Below are 14,805 nucleotides of genomic sequence, written 5' to 3' on the forward strand. Positions count from 1 at the left end.
TACATGTGCTCATTTTTTTGGAAAATACAGTCATTCTCTCTGGCTCTCTGGCTTATGTGTAACAACATAATCAACTTATGCGTTGAAACTATTTCTTCCAAAGGAATTAACCCTGAAACTGCCCTTGTTACTCCCTGAACTGTATTATTTCCCATACTGAAAGATCAAATTTGTGAAACCAGTGAAGAAATATATAGGTCTGGCAGACAAACTGACACCTGCATGCATTCAGCTGTGCCCCCATAGATGACATAAAACACTGGAACAACGCTTTACACCATGAACTGTGTAAATAAAAATGGGACTCATAAAACGTTTACAGCATTGGCAAAATGATACAAAAAGAGAGGAGTGATTCTGTCCGTCAGCACAGGAAAAACACCTACAGCAATTTGCACCTTTATAATAAGTAGTGAATATACAGATACACTCTTTTATGAATAAGATATTATGATCACCATTATTCATCTCATGTCAGATGTGATTTCCTTTTATTATGTACAGTTTTACACTGGCGGTCACATAGCTAGTCTTACCTGCAGGTACAATGACTCTACGCTCATTGGTGGTCATGTTGGGGGGAGGGGCGTTCTTCTCATCCATGTAGTTTCCATAGTTCATCTGAGATGTGTCATTCCCCCCAACCAGTTTATTGCATTTACCCACACTGCAGTCCACTGGAGACTCCCTGCTACATAAACAAACACATACAAGTAAGTTGTAAAATATCAGAAGATAAATTCGGTGTTGTTGGTTTTCTTTTCCAGTCATTGACTTTGGCATGGGGTATTTAAGCCTTACACTTGCCATGGCCAAGTATATTGAAGATTAGAGGCAAAAGTGAAGGTTAGTTGTTGTAAAGAAATGCCTATTTAAAGAAAAAGTCTCATTTCATATTAAACGGAGGAATGTAGGACACAGTAAGTGGATGTCATTCCATACCTGGATCCATTCATGTGCTCATATTCTCTCTTGACGTTGACCCGCACTGGCTGGTTGATCCACTCCTGCTGTGGGGGTAAGGGGTTGATTTTGTGGGTCTGGCCGTAGTCCTGTGTGCCAGATGCAGTCATGTCTGTCTTGGGGAGAGGGGCAGCAGCAGCGTACGGAGGCTCAAATAAGGACTGGTCTTCACTCACCACTGATAGCGCCTCCTGGGGGTGGAAGGAGCAAATACATGCTATGTATTTCTTTTTTGTATAATGGGCAAGAGAGAATAATGTATAAATCCAAACAGGTCTATATAGCCATTTTATCCTATAAAAGTTTTAAAGGAACTGTTACAGATTTTGGAACATACTCTCTTTCACTTTCTTGCAGAGAGGTAGATGAAATATTACATATAACACGTTGACATTAAGAACTCTAGAGGTGCTTGTAGATGCTTTATTTCAACTTTGTACAGAGCCAGGCTAGCTGTTTCCCCCTGTTTTCTTTGTGCTAAGCTAAACTACCTGCCCGCTGGTTGTAGCTTCATATTCAACGAGCAGATATCAGAGAGGCATCAATCTTATATTTCCCAAAAATGTCCAGCTATTCCTTTAAGAGTGGGAGGATACAGTCATCCAATAAGAGTGATTAGAATACACTCAAAATCATGAGCAACATGATACAACATCAGGCTCTCATTTGACACTACCCAGAAACTTGTGATGTGAATTTTTCAGTCTCTTGTGTATTTTTGTTTACAGCAATTATGTGCAGTTATGGGTCATATCACAGTCTGGCATCCTAAGTAGTTTGTGTATACAGCCCATGTAGCAACTGTAGTTTCCTGTTGATGTTAGGATGACTTCAATCATGCCCACAGTGGAGTAAGACAGAGTTGTAAGATTGGGCACATCCAAGGTACCGGTTTACTAACATTATTACCCAATACATACAGCAGTAACAACCCATTAAAGGTTTACAAATAAAACAAGCAAAAACAAGCTTTTTAAATTAGGAATTTCAGATTTACCACTCATGCTGCCATTACAAAATTATCCTAACCAAATTTTCCAGATTCCTGGCTGTGTAGTCATTCTCTCTTGCCCATTATCAGTATCCTCTTAACTCCACTGGACCCAAAAATCCCCTGTCAGGCCCTGATGTGTCTGTCTTGTCTGGGCCTTGGGCTTCCCTCCGCAGCTGAAGACTCAACAGAAGCAGGGGGGGTCATGGCTACACTGACCCCTCTGCTGTGGCTCAGCTGGAGCAATGTAAGTTTATTAAAGAAAACAAATGCAGAAACTCAGGGCCGGCCAAGATATTCCGTGGTTTCAACATGCTCCTCGTGTTATGTCTTGGAGGTAAAGCATGGATTATGTGCTTAATGGGTTACATTTTAACATGCAGATGCCACTACTTAGCATTTCACAGTGACCAGATTCGGGCAATGTCACCATCCCAGACCTGTGCCAGGCAATAACTTTTAGCTGGCACAGAATGTAGAAACTGCTTAGAATGACTTGATGAGACAGCCTTTGTTATAAATGCTCCATCCATCATCAAACAACCAAAGAAACGAATAAAAAAAACCATAAGTTAAAATATCAAGTGAAATCATTATAGTCATATGCCTCTGCTGAGGATTAGGCTCAGGTCTGATGCACATCTGGATCTGATAGGATCTGATGGCACAGCTTAGACCGAGACGTGTCTAATCCCCGAGGACTGAATTATTTCATTTCAAAAATGCCACATATCTGCTTCAGGGGGAAAATGCTATTTGATATTCATTGATCAATATTTCCAACATGTCGTTTGCATTCTCAAAAATGTTACTTTTATGAAAGTGAAATCCTCCTGATCTCACTTAACTTCAGTTCCATTCCTTTCTAAGACATTTCATGCGAGTAGAAAAACTTCACTTATGCTTATTTGAATGATAAATGTCTCTTTCTGGAACAAACTTTTGCATTTGTACAAAAGGATATTAACTCTAATATTTATCCATATACAAAAACACTACAAGTACTATAGATGGCAGAGATCTATTTTGACAATAAGTTGAAAAATACAACACGCTAAAATTTCCTTTAACTACAATAATCACAACCTGGGTGTTTTGGAGTAAACCTGAGTACTCATACAAGAAACATCAGCAAGACTAAATTATTAAGCAAACTGATGTATTTGAATATGTTTGATTATGATCACCACTATGCCAATACGTGATCTAATTTTTGGATCATATATTTAAATACTGATTGTCAGCCACTAAATCTGTGCTTTTCTAGTTACTGCAGTCGAAATCATTTTAAATACTATTTGAAACCATCGCAGGTGAAGCCTTTGCTCTGTGTAATTTGTTATCAGAAGTTATGGCGACCTTTGCAGTGGAAAAATGTTCAAAACAGTATTTGTACCATAGTGCCCTCTATTGTAATGTCACAGCCCTAGTCCTGGCCGTAAAGTAAGGATATAAAGATTTACAAAGTGTGATAACTAAGTTTTAATCATTTGTTGTGAACACCCTGGACTAAAATGCACCTATATTCTGGTTTAACCGTATGGAGTGACAGGTCAAACTCCTTATCAAATGACATTGAGTGAAATCTCGGATACTATAATTAATTTTTCTTCACACAGTTAGAAATAGTGAGGCCTATGCCACTTAACAGATAAAAAAAACTAACGCCGGGGTTTTCATAAAGTACTACTCTTCAGGTTAATGGGTGGATAAAAAAGCTGAACCTCTCCAGAAGCGTTTAACCATCTCGCCAGAATTCGATTTTCCAGTGATTTCATCAGCGGATCCATCATAGTCTGAACACTGGCAGCAGGGCTCACTATCTGAGCAGAGCACAGCAGCTAGTCTGTGGACGATAAGGTGTTGCAGAGTGAGGGAATGTCTCATTATACCCCGATAAGGGCTTAGTCAAGTATTATGACTGTTGCACTTTATATTTACAGTGACATATCAGCCTGCGCAATTGAAACCATGATTGGCAAGTGGTGTGTGCCTATCAAGATTGCAGAGGGTTTTTTAAAATAGGGGCCCCTCCACGCTAATGAAGAGAAGCTGAAAGGATGACAGAGCAGAGCCAGTTTGCTCTGTTTTCTTTCCAGTATCTGTGAGGAACACACACATACTGCCAGTGAGCACTACAGGCAGTTATCCTGGCTTTAGTTTTTTTGTTGTTGTTTTTGTTGTTTTTTGTCTGTCCCACAATGTCCGCAGATAATTTGAATGAATTAGATTGTATTTGATGAACATCTCCCGAAAACCGCACCTAAAATCTGTAATCCTAATCTCAAAAATAACTGTACAGAGCTTCTGAAATAAAAACACTAAGTCTTTGAAAAACATTTTTTTTTCCTGAAAACATAATTCTAGTATTGCCATATATCTTTCTACAGTGCCAAAGACAAAGAGGGGGGGAGAACATGAGGTAAACTGTAGCTCAGATGTGAAGCTGCAAGCCCCGTTAGAGGTATTGTGTGAGTGTGACACCTGCTGGGAGCCACCTCTGTTCTGTTTACATCAGCCAAGTCTATCTGTGCGTCACGACGCGTCTGGAGCAGATTGGATATATATGCAATAGCTCCACATCCAGACTACACGTGTGTCTGTTTGGCGTTCACACACAGCAATCTAGCAGGAGCCACCCTATGGGGAGGGGGGGGGGCATTCCTGTCTTTTGTTTAGGGAGGAAGAGGAAACCTGTCAGGAAAAGATTGTGTAGAACGGGAAGCTCTCATGGCTAGAGAGCCCTTCCTTTCTTTTAGCGGGCATGAATGCAGCTAGCGGCCAGTCATTTACACCCAAGGATTCAGTTATGATTGCATTAATTCACACGGCTTCTTGCTTTGTTACAGACAACCAGGCTGTGACATTCATGGCATTCATCCTCAGTACACACACAAAAAACAAAAAACAAAAAAACACTCACAGCTCTGTGAGCGGGGACTGACGGGCTTTAAGTCACTATATGCAGCCTGACATTTTCGTCTGGCCAACGTTTACACTCCTCCAAAGCTCACACCACACCCAGCCGCCACAAAGCCGCAACTTTAAATTTCCAGAAGAAGACTAGTCCCATCGCCTTTCCAGCAACAATGCGAGTAAATACAGATGCTGCATTCTTCTGAGCTTACACTTGTTAACCGGAGGACACAGACTGTACGCATGGCAATGTGGACTAATAGGGACGTGCCATTCCACATCTGGTGGCTGCAGCCATAATACATCTGGAATTTGACTGTCGGGGGCCAGTAGCCAATGTTAATGTAGACCAGCGCTCTTGACTACCAACATACCATTTCAAAATAGTTGTGTAACTATATAAGGAGCAAGCCAAGGTATCATTGTGAAGCCTTGTGGTTTAAAGTGTTGCAAACTGTGCAGTTACCGCATGAAGTTACCAAACGACAGCGTTCCTTACACTTTGACAAAACTCTCTGTCCGACAACGGAGGGAAAGCACGTACAATAATCAACAAGAAAGAGAAAGATTATTTCTTTTGTAAATACCAAACCATCACGTTTGGTTGTATTTTTTTTTTTTACCTACGAAAGGATCTTCGGACCGAGCCGGGCGATGTGCCACACCGCTGTTGCGCAGCTCGACACATCGTATCCAGCGTTACATCCAGTCATGGCTATTGCTCAATCCCCGCTTCCCAGACTAAACCAAATCGTTGAACTCGTGGATTACTTATACCTATATGAAATAACCGCCTACGGCGCTTTGTCTGAAACAAATAGCCACTCCTTTGTGCCTTTCCAAACGCGCGTAATTGTGCGCTTGGTCCCCAATATCCAAAGCGTGATTTTGATTTAGCCTTAAATCCACACCGTAGCGTATCCTCACAACCAGGAAGCTTATTGAAAGAAGGACAAGGGATACTTTCAAAGAAAGAGGAAAAAGATGGAAATCTGGTTACCGCTTTCAGACCGAGAGAAAAAAGCCGCTCATCGTCGTCAGATTGGAGGTTCCAGCTCATAGACCGACACAGAGGGGCATTTCAACCCATTGCTTAAAAAAAGGAGGCGCAACTCCGAAAAAGCAGTCTCCCACAAACTCATACACCCCGTTCTCCACCCTTACCTTAATAGTTCCGTCCATTTTGCGCAATTTTCAGCGGACCCCGACAATATCCCAAACATGACACGCTCCTGAATTAATTCCAGCCCCCGGTATGTGGCGGAGAGAAAGAGACACTTTTACCGGATTGAGTTTTTTCTTTCCTCTAAATTTGGGGAGTGAAGTCACCACTGCTGAGAAGGTTGAGAAGGAAGCTGTGTGTCACCGAAAGCCCTGCCTTCAAAAAAGCAGGATACTGTCCCAGAGAGATAAGCAGGGAAAACAATTGAGTGTTCGCTCCGCTGTTATGTTTTTCTGCTCGGAAATATTTACAGGATGGCTGCCTGCGTTGTGCACAACCATTGCCATGTAGATTTCTGTAGAATAGTGTTGTGTGTTTTGCTTTCCCAGTAATGTCACATATGGCGTGGACGGGTTTACTATTTGTCAGACTTGTGAATTATTTCTGCACACTTTTAAACGTGTTTTTTTTTTTTTTCTTCTTTCTTTCTGGAATTAGGTTTAATGTCACAGGGCATTCTAAGTTATGTGATCCCACGCCTACACTTCAGATTGGTATCTGGCCATGCCTCCATCCTTTTGTAAATCAGCAGATTTTCTGTTCTATTCTATAATTTATACTGAAATAATCGCCTACGGCGCTTTGTCTGAAACAAATAGCCACTCCTTTGTGCCTTTCCAAACGCGCGTAATTGTGCGCTTGGTCCCCAATATCCAAAGCGTGATTTTGATTTAGCCTAAATCCACACCGTAGCGTATCCTCACAACCAGGAAGCTTATTGAAAGAAGGACAAGGGATACTTTCAAAGAAAGAGGAAAAAGATGGAAATCTGGTTACCGCTTTCAGACCGAGAGAAAAAAGCCGCTCATCGTCGTCAGATTGGAGGTTCCAGCTCATAGACCGACACAGAGGGGCATTTCAACCCATTGCTTAAAAAAAGGAGGCGCAACTCCGAAAAAGCAGTCTCCCACAAACTCATACACCCCGTTCTCCACCCTTACCTTAATAGTTCCGTCCATTTTGCGCAATTTTCAGCGGACCCCGACAATATCCCAAACATGACACGCTCCTGAATTAATTCCAGCCCCCGGTATGTGGCGGAGAGAAAGAGACACTTTTACCGGATTGAGTTTTTTCTTTCCTCTAAATTTGGGGAGTGAAGTCACCACTGCTGAGAAGGTTGAGAAGGAAGCTGTGTGTCACCGAAAGCCCTGCCTTCAAAAAAGCAGGATACTGTCCCAGAGAGATAAGCAGGGAAAACAATTGAGTGTTCGCTCCGCTGTTATGTTTTTCTGCTCGGAAATATTTACAGGATGGCTGCCTGCGTTGTGCACAACCATTGCCATGTAGATTTCTGTAGAATAGTGTTGTGTGTTTTGCTTTCCCAGTAATGTCACATATGGCGTGGACGGGTTTACTATTTGTCAGACTTGTGAATTATTTCTGCACACTTTTAAACGTGTTTTTTTTTTTTTTCTTCTTTCTTTCTGGAATTAGGTTTAATGTCACAGGGCATTCTAAGTTATGTGATCCCACGCCTACACTTCAGATTGGTATCTGGCCATGCCTCCATCCTTTTGTAAATCAGCAGATTTTCTGTTCTATTCTATAATTTATACTGAAACTGATACTTTGGGTAAAGTTTATCTTTGAATGTGGACAGATGTTTCTCTCAGACGTGCTGCTGATGGAGCTCTAAATCAAAACATGAGAGAAACCTGAACACCTATTGCAGGAGCTGTTGCAACCTTGTCATGTTTTCTTGTTACGGCTCTCGGTGAAGCCTCTGTGAAGTTTTCCTGAGACACCATTAATAAAATCCAAGCATCAAGCTCCTAACCACACTACAGTCGGAGGATCTGCTCTACACGTGTGCGTCTGCTGCTCAGCACAGGACTGCATGGATGAAATGCAGCCTGAATCAAAAAATGGACATAAATATATTATCATCACTATTATTAATACATTGAATTCGCCATTGTTATTTGATGTTTTCCCCCTACTCGCCTGAGCCCCCCCCCAAAAAAAGAAATCCTCTAATCCCCACCCCCACATAGATTTTTTTTTTTTTCTTTTCGTCTACCCTATGAAATTGCCCTCATCAATTCAAGCATAATTTTAGTGCAGATGCTAGACATGGAGCCAGCTCTGAACGTGACCAGACCAAAAACACTGCAAGAAACGTCCATTTCCACAAATTCATTGCCACACTCAGTGTTTCAGTGTGATTTTTTTTTTTTTTTTTACTGACGACAAATGACATCTAAATCTAACAAGTAGGTAACTTAGATCTAGAGACTTAAAAAAATACCTTAATCTAGATTGTATTGTTTCAGGGATTTTTGACAAACTTGAGAATCCTAGCTTGGAAAAAACTGATCATTCTACCAGTATCAAGAAAACCACATTTGATAGAGAAAAAAAACAACAAAACCTTTAAGACTTTACTTTGGACAAAAGTGAATGTATCTCATTACACTGCCTGTTTTTATAATGTTTAATAATATAATACGATTTAGCTGAAATGGCGATGATGAGTATTTTTTGCAGTGTTGGAGTTCTGCCTTGGGGAGCGGCCTCAGAGTGGCAAAACAGAGACTACGCTGCCGCGACAGACTGACAGCAGGGCCGGCCTGTCTGCTTTCGACTTGGGGGTCTGGTGGGGCTGTGGGCCCCCACCCTTGGGACCACCACATCTGGATCCTGCTAAGGGTCAAGGCTTCTCCTGCCTGAGGCCAGTTCAGCCTCGTGTAATTAAGGGAGACACCTTGTTTAACTCTTCAGTGACTGGTTTGGTTTGTTTTTTCTTCTAAACATTCCTGTGTTTGTGGTTTTCATATAGTGGTTTTATTGTAGGGAGACTATTGATAAAGTGACAAATTAGAGAGGTGCTTAAGCTGTGACCTTGATTGGGTGTTTCACCATACGGGGCTTCATGACCGCTAATACAAACACATATCTTAAAATACCCCATTCCCCATTTCTTTGGATTTATGTCATCAGGTTCCATTAATAAAAAAAAAAAAAAGTGAAGTTTACCCTCCACTCCACTGTAGAGGCCAAGATTAGTTTAGGTTTTGTAAATAGCTGATATAAAGTGTTATGGAAAACGGCTGCAAATGAACAGGATGCTTTTCAAAATGACACAAAACCGTCAGACATTACTCCTCTCTTTTCAAATACCCGCCATCCCAGTCATAAAGCTGATTGGGAAGACTGGGGGTCCAGGACCTACCAAGACCATAATGAATACAGTGGTAACAAACATTTTGGAAGGCCAATAAACAGATGCAAGTTGGTTTACACAGTGAACCACAGAACATCTGGCTTGACGCTGGAACTAGACAGCCAGACATTTCTTCCTTACACCACGAGCCAGTAGCTCCTCCGTCTCTCCGCTGGGGCAACAAGCCAGAGGTGGGCGGACACTATGGTGAGTTTATGTTCAGCAGCCTTTCAATTGTTAGGGCCATCCTTTCGTCTTCAGCTTATATGAAGATCTACTAAGATTTAGAGTATGGAGTTAAATGTCTTGGATGAGAAAAAAAAGGGACTATTGAGGCTTTTATTTGTCACATAGGCTCAACAATGGAAAACAATCTGTCCAAAGGGCGATATGAAGGGGGGAAATAAACTTAACGAAGTTTCTTTAATACAGCTCATTTTTTCTTGACAGTGTGCCGAGGTGCTGGCATTTGTTTCTAAAATCAACCTCATATCAAGTGAATATGCGATTTCACGAGACAAGTCTGCATGCATGTGGATTTGTCCCAATCAAATGATCTTTTTTCTTGTCTTACGCTTTGCATCAAACCATAGTTTTTTTGTTTTTTTTACAGTGTAGTCTATTTATTTCAGGATTTGTATATTTTGAACATCAGTTGGTGACTCCTGGGAACACATGGGAACCGTAGTGTTGTGAGAAAACCTTTCGGGGCACTGTTATTCAGCCGAAGAAATAGTCCCTGTCCATGAGAGCCTGCTAAAGTTGCTGTTTATTAGAATGCAGACTTGTATTCAGATCATTCCTTCTCTCAGGCTAAAAGACAGCCCGAGTCAAAATACTAAGGGCAAAAAGTAGAGTCTGCAGCACATATAAGCACGAACTGTCTGGCCCCTCGCTCTAGGCCATAATTAATTTGAGATTTATTTTTATTGGAGAGTTCCAGTCTCGCCTGGCCTTAACCAAACAAAACCAAATGCCGGGCCGCGGATTCGCTTGAATGAGGGATATTTCTTTTAAATTTTGTATTGAGGCGTGCCACATTCTGACCAATATCTCCCTGAATGTGTGTGAGTTAAGTGAGTGCAGCATTTGCACGCAAAAAAAATACACGCTAACCCTGAATCCCGGCAGAATAATAAGAAGAAGAAGGAGAAAAAAGCATTATTGGAACCAGAACAAACAAAAATAATCCTGGCTGCATTTCCATAACAAATCGAATCGAAAGTTAACTCAGGTCCCCCTAACCTCTTTCTCTCTTTCATTGGCCTCCTGTCTTTTTTCTTTTTTTTTTCGGGAGCAGAGCGACTCTTTTAAAAGCATATTTTCTCCTAAAACATTCCTCGCCATTCAACTCCCCTCACAACAAATCAGGAATTGTTCTGAGCCCTAAACGCCGAGTCTCTCTACAGTGGCACAAACGCTGGGCCTGGATGAAAAGAGCCCTTATTCAAAGGGGGAATAAGTCTTCAAAACATTAACAAGTCGCCCTTGGAAAAATACCTTGATTGTGGAGATATTACCATAGCTCGACTCCGCACAATGGCTCATTTTAATGAGGCACAATCCGAGCAGTTACCCTCGGTAGGGTTATTATGATGGATGTGAGCAAACGTCATGCAACCACCCAAATTCACAGATACAGCTGCGAGCAGAGTGCACCTTGAACTTGACATCGTGTGGGCATTATATGGTCATATGCGGTTTTATGTCAAAAATAAATATTTAATGGCTGGAGTGCCTCAGATATGGAGCAGTCGCAGGTATTCACGCTGCGCCATATGTGGCGCAATGCAGTTTTTATGTGAAAACCATATGTGCGCTGTTTGCTTTATTTACGTTTCCAGGACTGTGGCATAGGGAGAGAGAGAGAGAGAGAGAGAGAGAGAGAGAGAGAGCACGATAATGAGCCATAACAGCAACAGTTTTGGATTGAAGACGTCGAAATCAAATCGATATTGTCGTTTGAGATAGACCACAACAGAGACACATTTCGACAGTGTCACATGGAGGCATTTTCAGCAAGAGGGAAAAATAACAAGGGGCCAATCAAATGAAATAAGCCCTGAATGGTCGCATATGGGTAAAGTTACAGGTGTCAAACTCATAACTTCATGATACAAGTCTTTTTTTATATTATTCTATTCATATAAAATCTGCCGAAACTGCAGCGTAAACACTTAATTCTACTTGATTCTGAAGATCATCACGGGTTTCCTGGCTGGAAATACCCGGCGAGCAGTCTTGTACTTTGGACTTTTTGAGCAATATTTTCAGCTTGAGTCATAAGAAATGAAAGGACCCCACTCTGTCCCTCCAACGTTACCTGCTCGAAGAGACGGTGGTGTCTTACCTTGACGTAAGACGACGTGTCAGGGACAGTTTGAAACATGTCTACTTGACAGACTGGCCCAAGGTTGCTCAGTGTCCAGTGGGCCCTGAGAAAAGATAAAGATAGGGAATCAGTCATAACTTAATAACATTCCCCCTCCTCCTCCTCCTCTTCTTCCTCTGCTCCCTCTTCTTCTTGATCACCTTCTTCTTCGTTCTGTGAACTTCCACACAGGGCACACAGGGGTTACCACTTCCACCAAAATAAAGGGAAACTCAAATTTGCTTAATGGCCCCCTGTATGTGTGACTGCGCGCATGCCTTGACTCATTCACAGAAACCTTCAACGGTGGTCAGTGGTCAGTGGCATTAGACACGGGTTTTAACTACAGTTGCCCGCTCTTCTTCAACATCAACAGTTTGGGTGCATGAATGAATTTCTCCACGTCGCCCAACAGGAGCTGGGCAGCATGAAGAAGAAGAGGGCCCCATCCCAACCCCCATCACGTTCTACCCTAAAGCTTACCACATATTGAAACACTTTTCGCTTTAATAAGTGCAGCTTACAAAGTCTGGGGTGAAAGGGCACTTAGAGGACGGTGTCTTTAGGCCTCCCTCCGTGCAATATTAGGAAGGCAGTGGCATATACCATCACAAATGGCTGTTATATAGACTGTGTGATGAAGCAAATGAAAGTATATGGAGCTCTATAATGGTATTCAGACGCAATTCATTAAAGTTCAACATATCTTAACAAGGCCTCTGGGACATCTTTTGTGTTCAGGAGCATGCATGTTCCGGCTTCTCGATTACAAATAAACAATCACGGACCTCTCCGATTTGTGCATTTGAGCATAATTGAAGTGGTAGTGCAGCTCACGGCCCTTGTGATCTTAGGCCAGTACCTGACAGGGATATCCGACTAAAAAGAAAGAGAAGGATAAAAGCACAGCGAGACTTGTACTTTTCCTACACGCGATCAGGGTTTAATAGCACCACACCTCTTCTTTTTTTTTTTTTTTTTACTCGCAATTTCACGTTTCTGCTGAAGTTTCTTTTGCGCATTGAATTCTGCCCCATGATAAATCAGCCAAGAAGGGGGTTATGCATGAACGTGGCACGGTTTAAATACTTGTAGGGGACCCATTTTTTTCTTTCTTTTTTTTCTTTTTTTTTTCTTCCCCTTCTTTCAACGGTGGTCAGTGGTCAGTGGCATTAGACACGGGTTTTAACTACAGTTGCCCGCTCTTCTTCAACATCAACAGTTTGGGTGCATGAATGAATTTCTCCACGTCGCCCAACAGGAGCTGGGCAGCATGAAGAAGAAGAGGGCCCCATCCCAACCCCCATCACGTTCTACCCTAAAGCTTACCACATATTGAAACACTTTTCGCTTTAATAAGTGCAGCTTACAAAGTCTGGGGTGAAAGGGCACTTAGAGGACGGTGTCTTTAGGCCTCCCCTCCCCGTGCAATTATTAGGAAGGCAGTGGCATATACCATCACAAATGGCTGTTATATAGACTGTGTGATGAAGCAAATGAAAGTATATGGAGCTCTATAATGGTATTCAGGACGCACCATTAAAGTTCAACATATCTTAACAAGGCCTCTGGGACATCTTTCTCTTGTGTTCAGGAGCATGCATGCTCCGGCTTCTCGGGATTACAAATAAACAATCACGGACCTCTCTCCGACTGTGCATTTGAGCATAATTAGTGGCGGTTGCAGCTCACGGGCCCTTGTGATCTTAGGCCAATACCTGACAGGGATATCCGACTAAAAAGAAAGAGAAGGATAAAAAGCACAGCGAGACTTGTACTTTCCTACACGCGATCAGGGGTTTAATAGCACCACAATTTCTCTCTCTTTTTTTTTTTTTTTTTTTACTTCGCAATTTCACGTTTCTGCTAAAGTTTCTTTGCGCATTGAATTCTGCCCCATGATAAATCAGCCAAGAAGGGGGGTTATGCATGAACGTGGCACGGTTTAAATACTTGTAGGGGACCCATTTTTTTTCTTTCTTTTTTTTTCTTTTTTTTTTTTTTTTTTTTGTCTCCTCAGCTCCTGCAGGCAAACGTAGGGCTCGCCTCATAAAGTTCCCCAAATGCATCCAATTTCTACGCGGTAAAAAGAGCATAGGATACCGCATCTGCAGCCAATTAGGCAGAGGAGGACTGTTGAATAACGGCGTGAACCTTCCTCCGAGACAGCCCCGTGGGCTGGGACCCCTCTAGTGTTACATTTTAAGCATCTTACCTTGGTGTTATCCATCATAAGCGAGAGCCAACTGATTTTCAGCTAATACGCATTCCGTTGTTTCCCTCACCTACAGACTCCCCTACAGTGGGAACTGCAACGAAGCGGGCTGACAGAGGCTCAGTGTTTTTTCGATTCAACCCAAGAGCTCGAATAAAGCAAACAACTTTGAATGACGAGTCTGATGCAATAAGACGCAAACATTAACACGAATATCGAGGTGGAGGCTGCAGTTTCATGTCTCTGTCGCGGTCCTCCCCAAACGTCCGCACGGGTTCGGATCGATTAAGGTGCAATCTTCTGCTTTTTTTTTTTTAATTTACAGTATGACTTCGCATCAGCAATAGCATTATAACAAGTGGAAATCATCGATTGCCCTCCTGCACGCACACCTCCGCTGCGGAGTTTGCGGGACTTTAGCGCACGCAGATCAGTTCTCGTTGTTTTTCTCACTCACCTGTCGTCGTTGTGTCGACCGTTCGATCTCTTTCGACTCAATCACTCCTCCTCCAATTTTAAATAATTAGTCCTGTCCGGGCAAAGCCGTTTTCCCACTGATGGTGACAGTGAGTTATTTTTGAAAGGGGCTGAAAAGGAGCGCCGGGTGTATGAATGGAAATGTGACTGAGATGGGAGAGCCGCGACCAATGAGCAGCGAGAGAAAACCTCCCCTTGCCCGCAGTGTGAGGCCACTGAACCATGAAATAAGGGGAAAGCAGGGAGAGAAAGAGTGTCATAAATCTGCTTCACGGAGTCTTCTGGTGGAGAAACGTGTCGGCAAAAATGTAGAAGACATTTTTTAGGTGCTTTTAGCTTGTTTTATTTGTTATTAGTCTTCATTTGCACGTGGATCCGGTCAGCAGCGGTGCATGCGGGGGAAACTGCTGTGGGAACAGTCAGAGAACATCACTGCAAAATCACCAATTTACTCACTTAGAAAGAAACCGGGGTTGCATGTTCT

General features: G+C 42.4%; 1 protein-coding gene across 6 annotated transcripts in view; it reads right to left on the reverse strand.

Annotated features, from left to right (window-relative positions):
• Positions 1 to 14,430, reverse strand: part of fli1 (Fli-1 proto-oncogene, ETS transcription factor) — a 33,322-nt gene extending 18,892 nt beyond the window's left edge. Inside the window, exons 1-4 of one of the 6 annotated variants that reach the window (XM_040130459.1) lie at positions 14,302 to 14,430; positions 11,609 to 11,693; positions 943 to 1,154; positions 537 to 691 (exon numbers count right to left, since the gene is read on the reverse strand). In XM_040130459.1, coding sequence (XP_039986393.1) covers positions 537 to 691; positions 943 to 1,154; positions 11,609 to 11,647 — 406 coding nt within the window. In that variant the 5' untranslated portion in view covers positions 11,648 to 11,693; positions 14,302 to 14,430. The other 5 variants (XM_040130457.1, XM_040130461.1, XM_040130462.1 and 2 more) reach the window with 5 other exon arrangements.
• Between the last annotated feature and the right edge of the window lie 375 nt (positions 14,431 to 14,805).

This window comes from Xiphias gladius, chromosome 7 (assembly GCF_016859285.1).
Source record: "Xiphias gladius isolate SHS-SW01 ecotype Sanya breed wild chromosome 7, ASM1685928v1, whole genome shotgun sequence".
NCBI classification, from domain to species: domain Eukaryota; kingdom Metazoa; phylum Chordata; class Actinopteri; order Istiophoriformes; family Xiphiidae; genus Xiphias; species Xiphias gladius.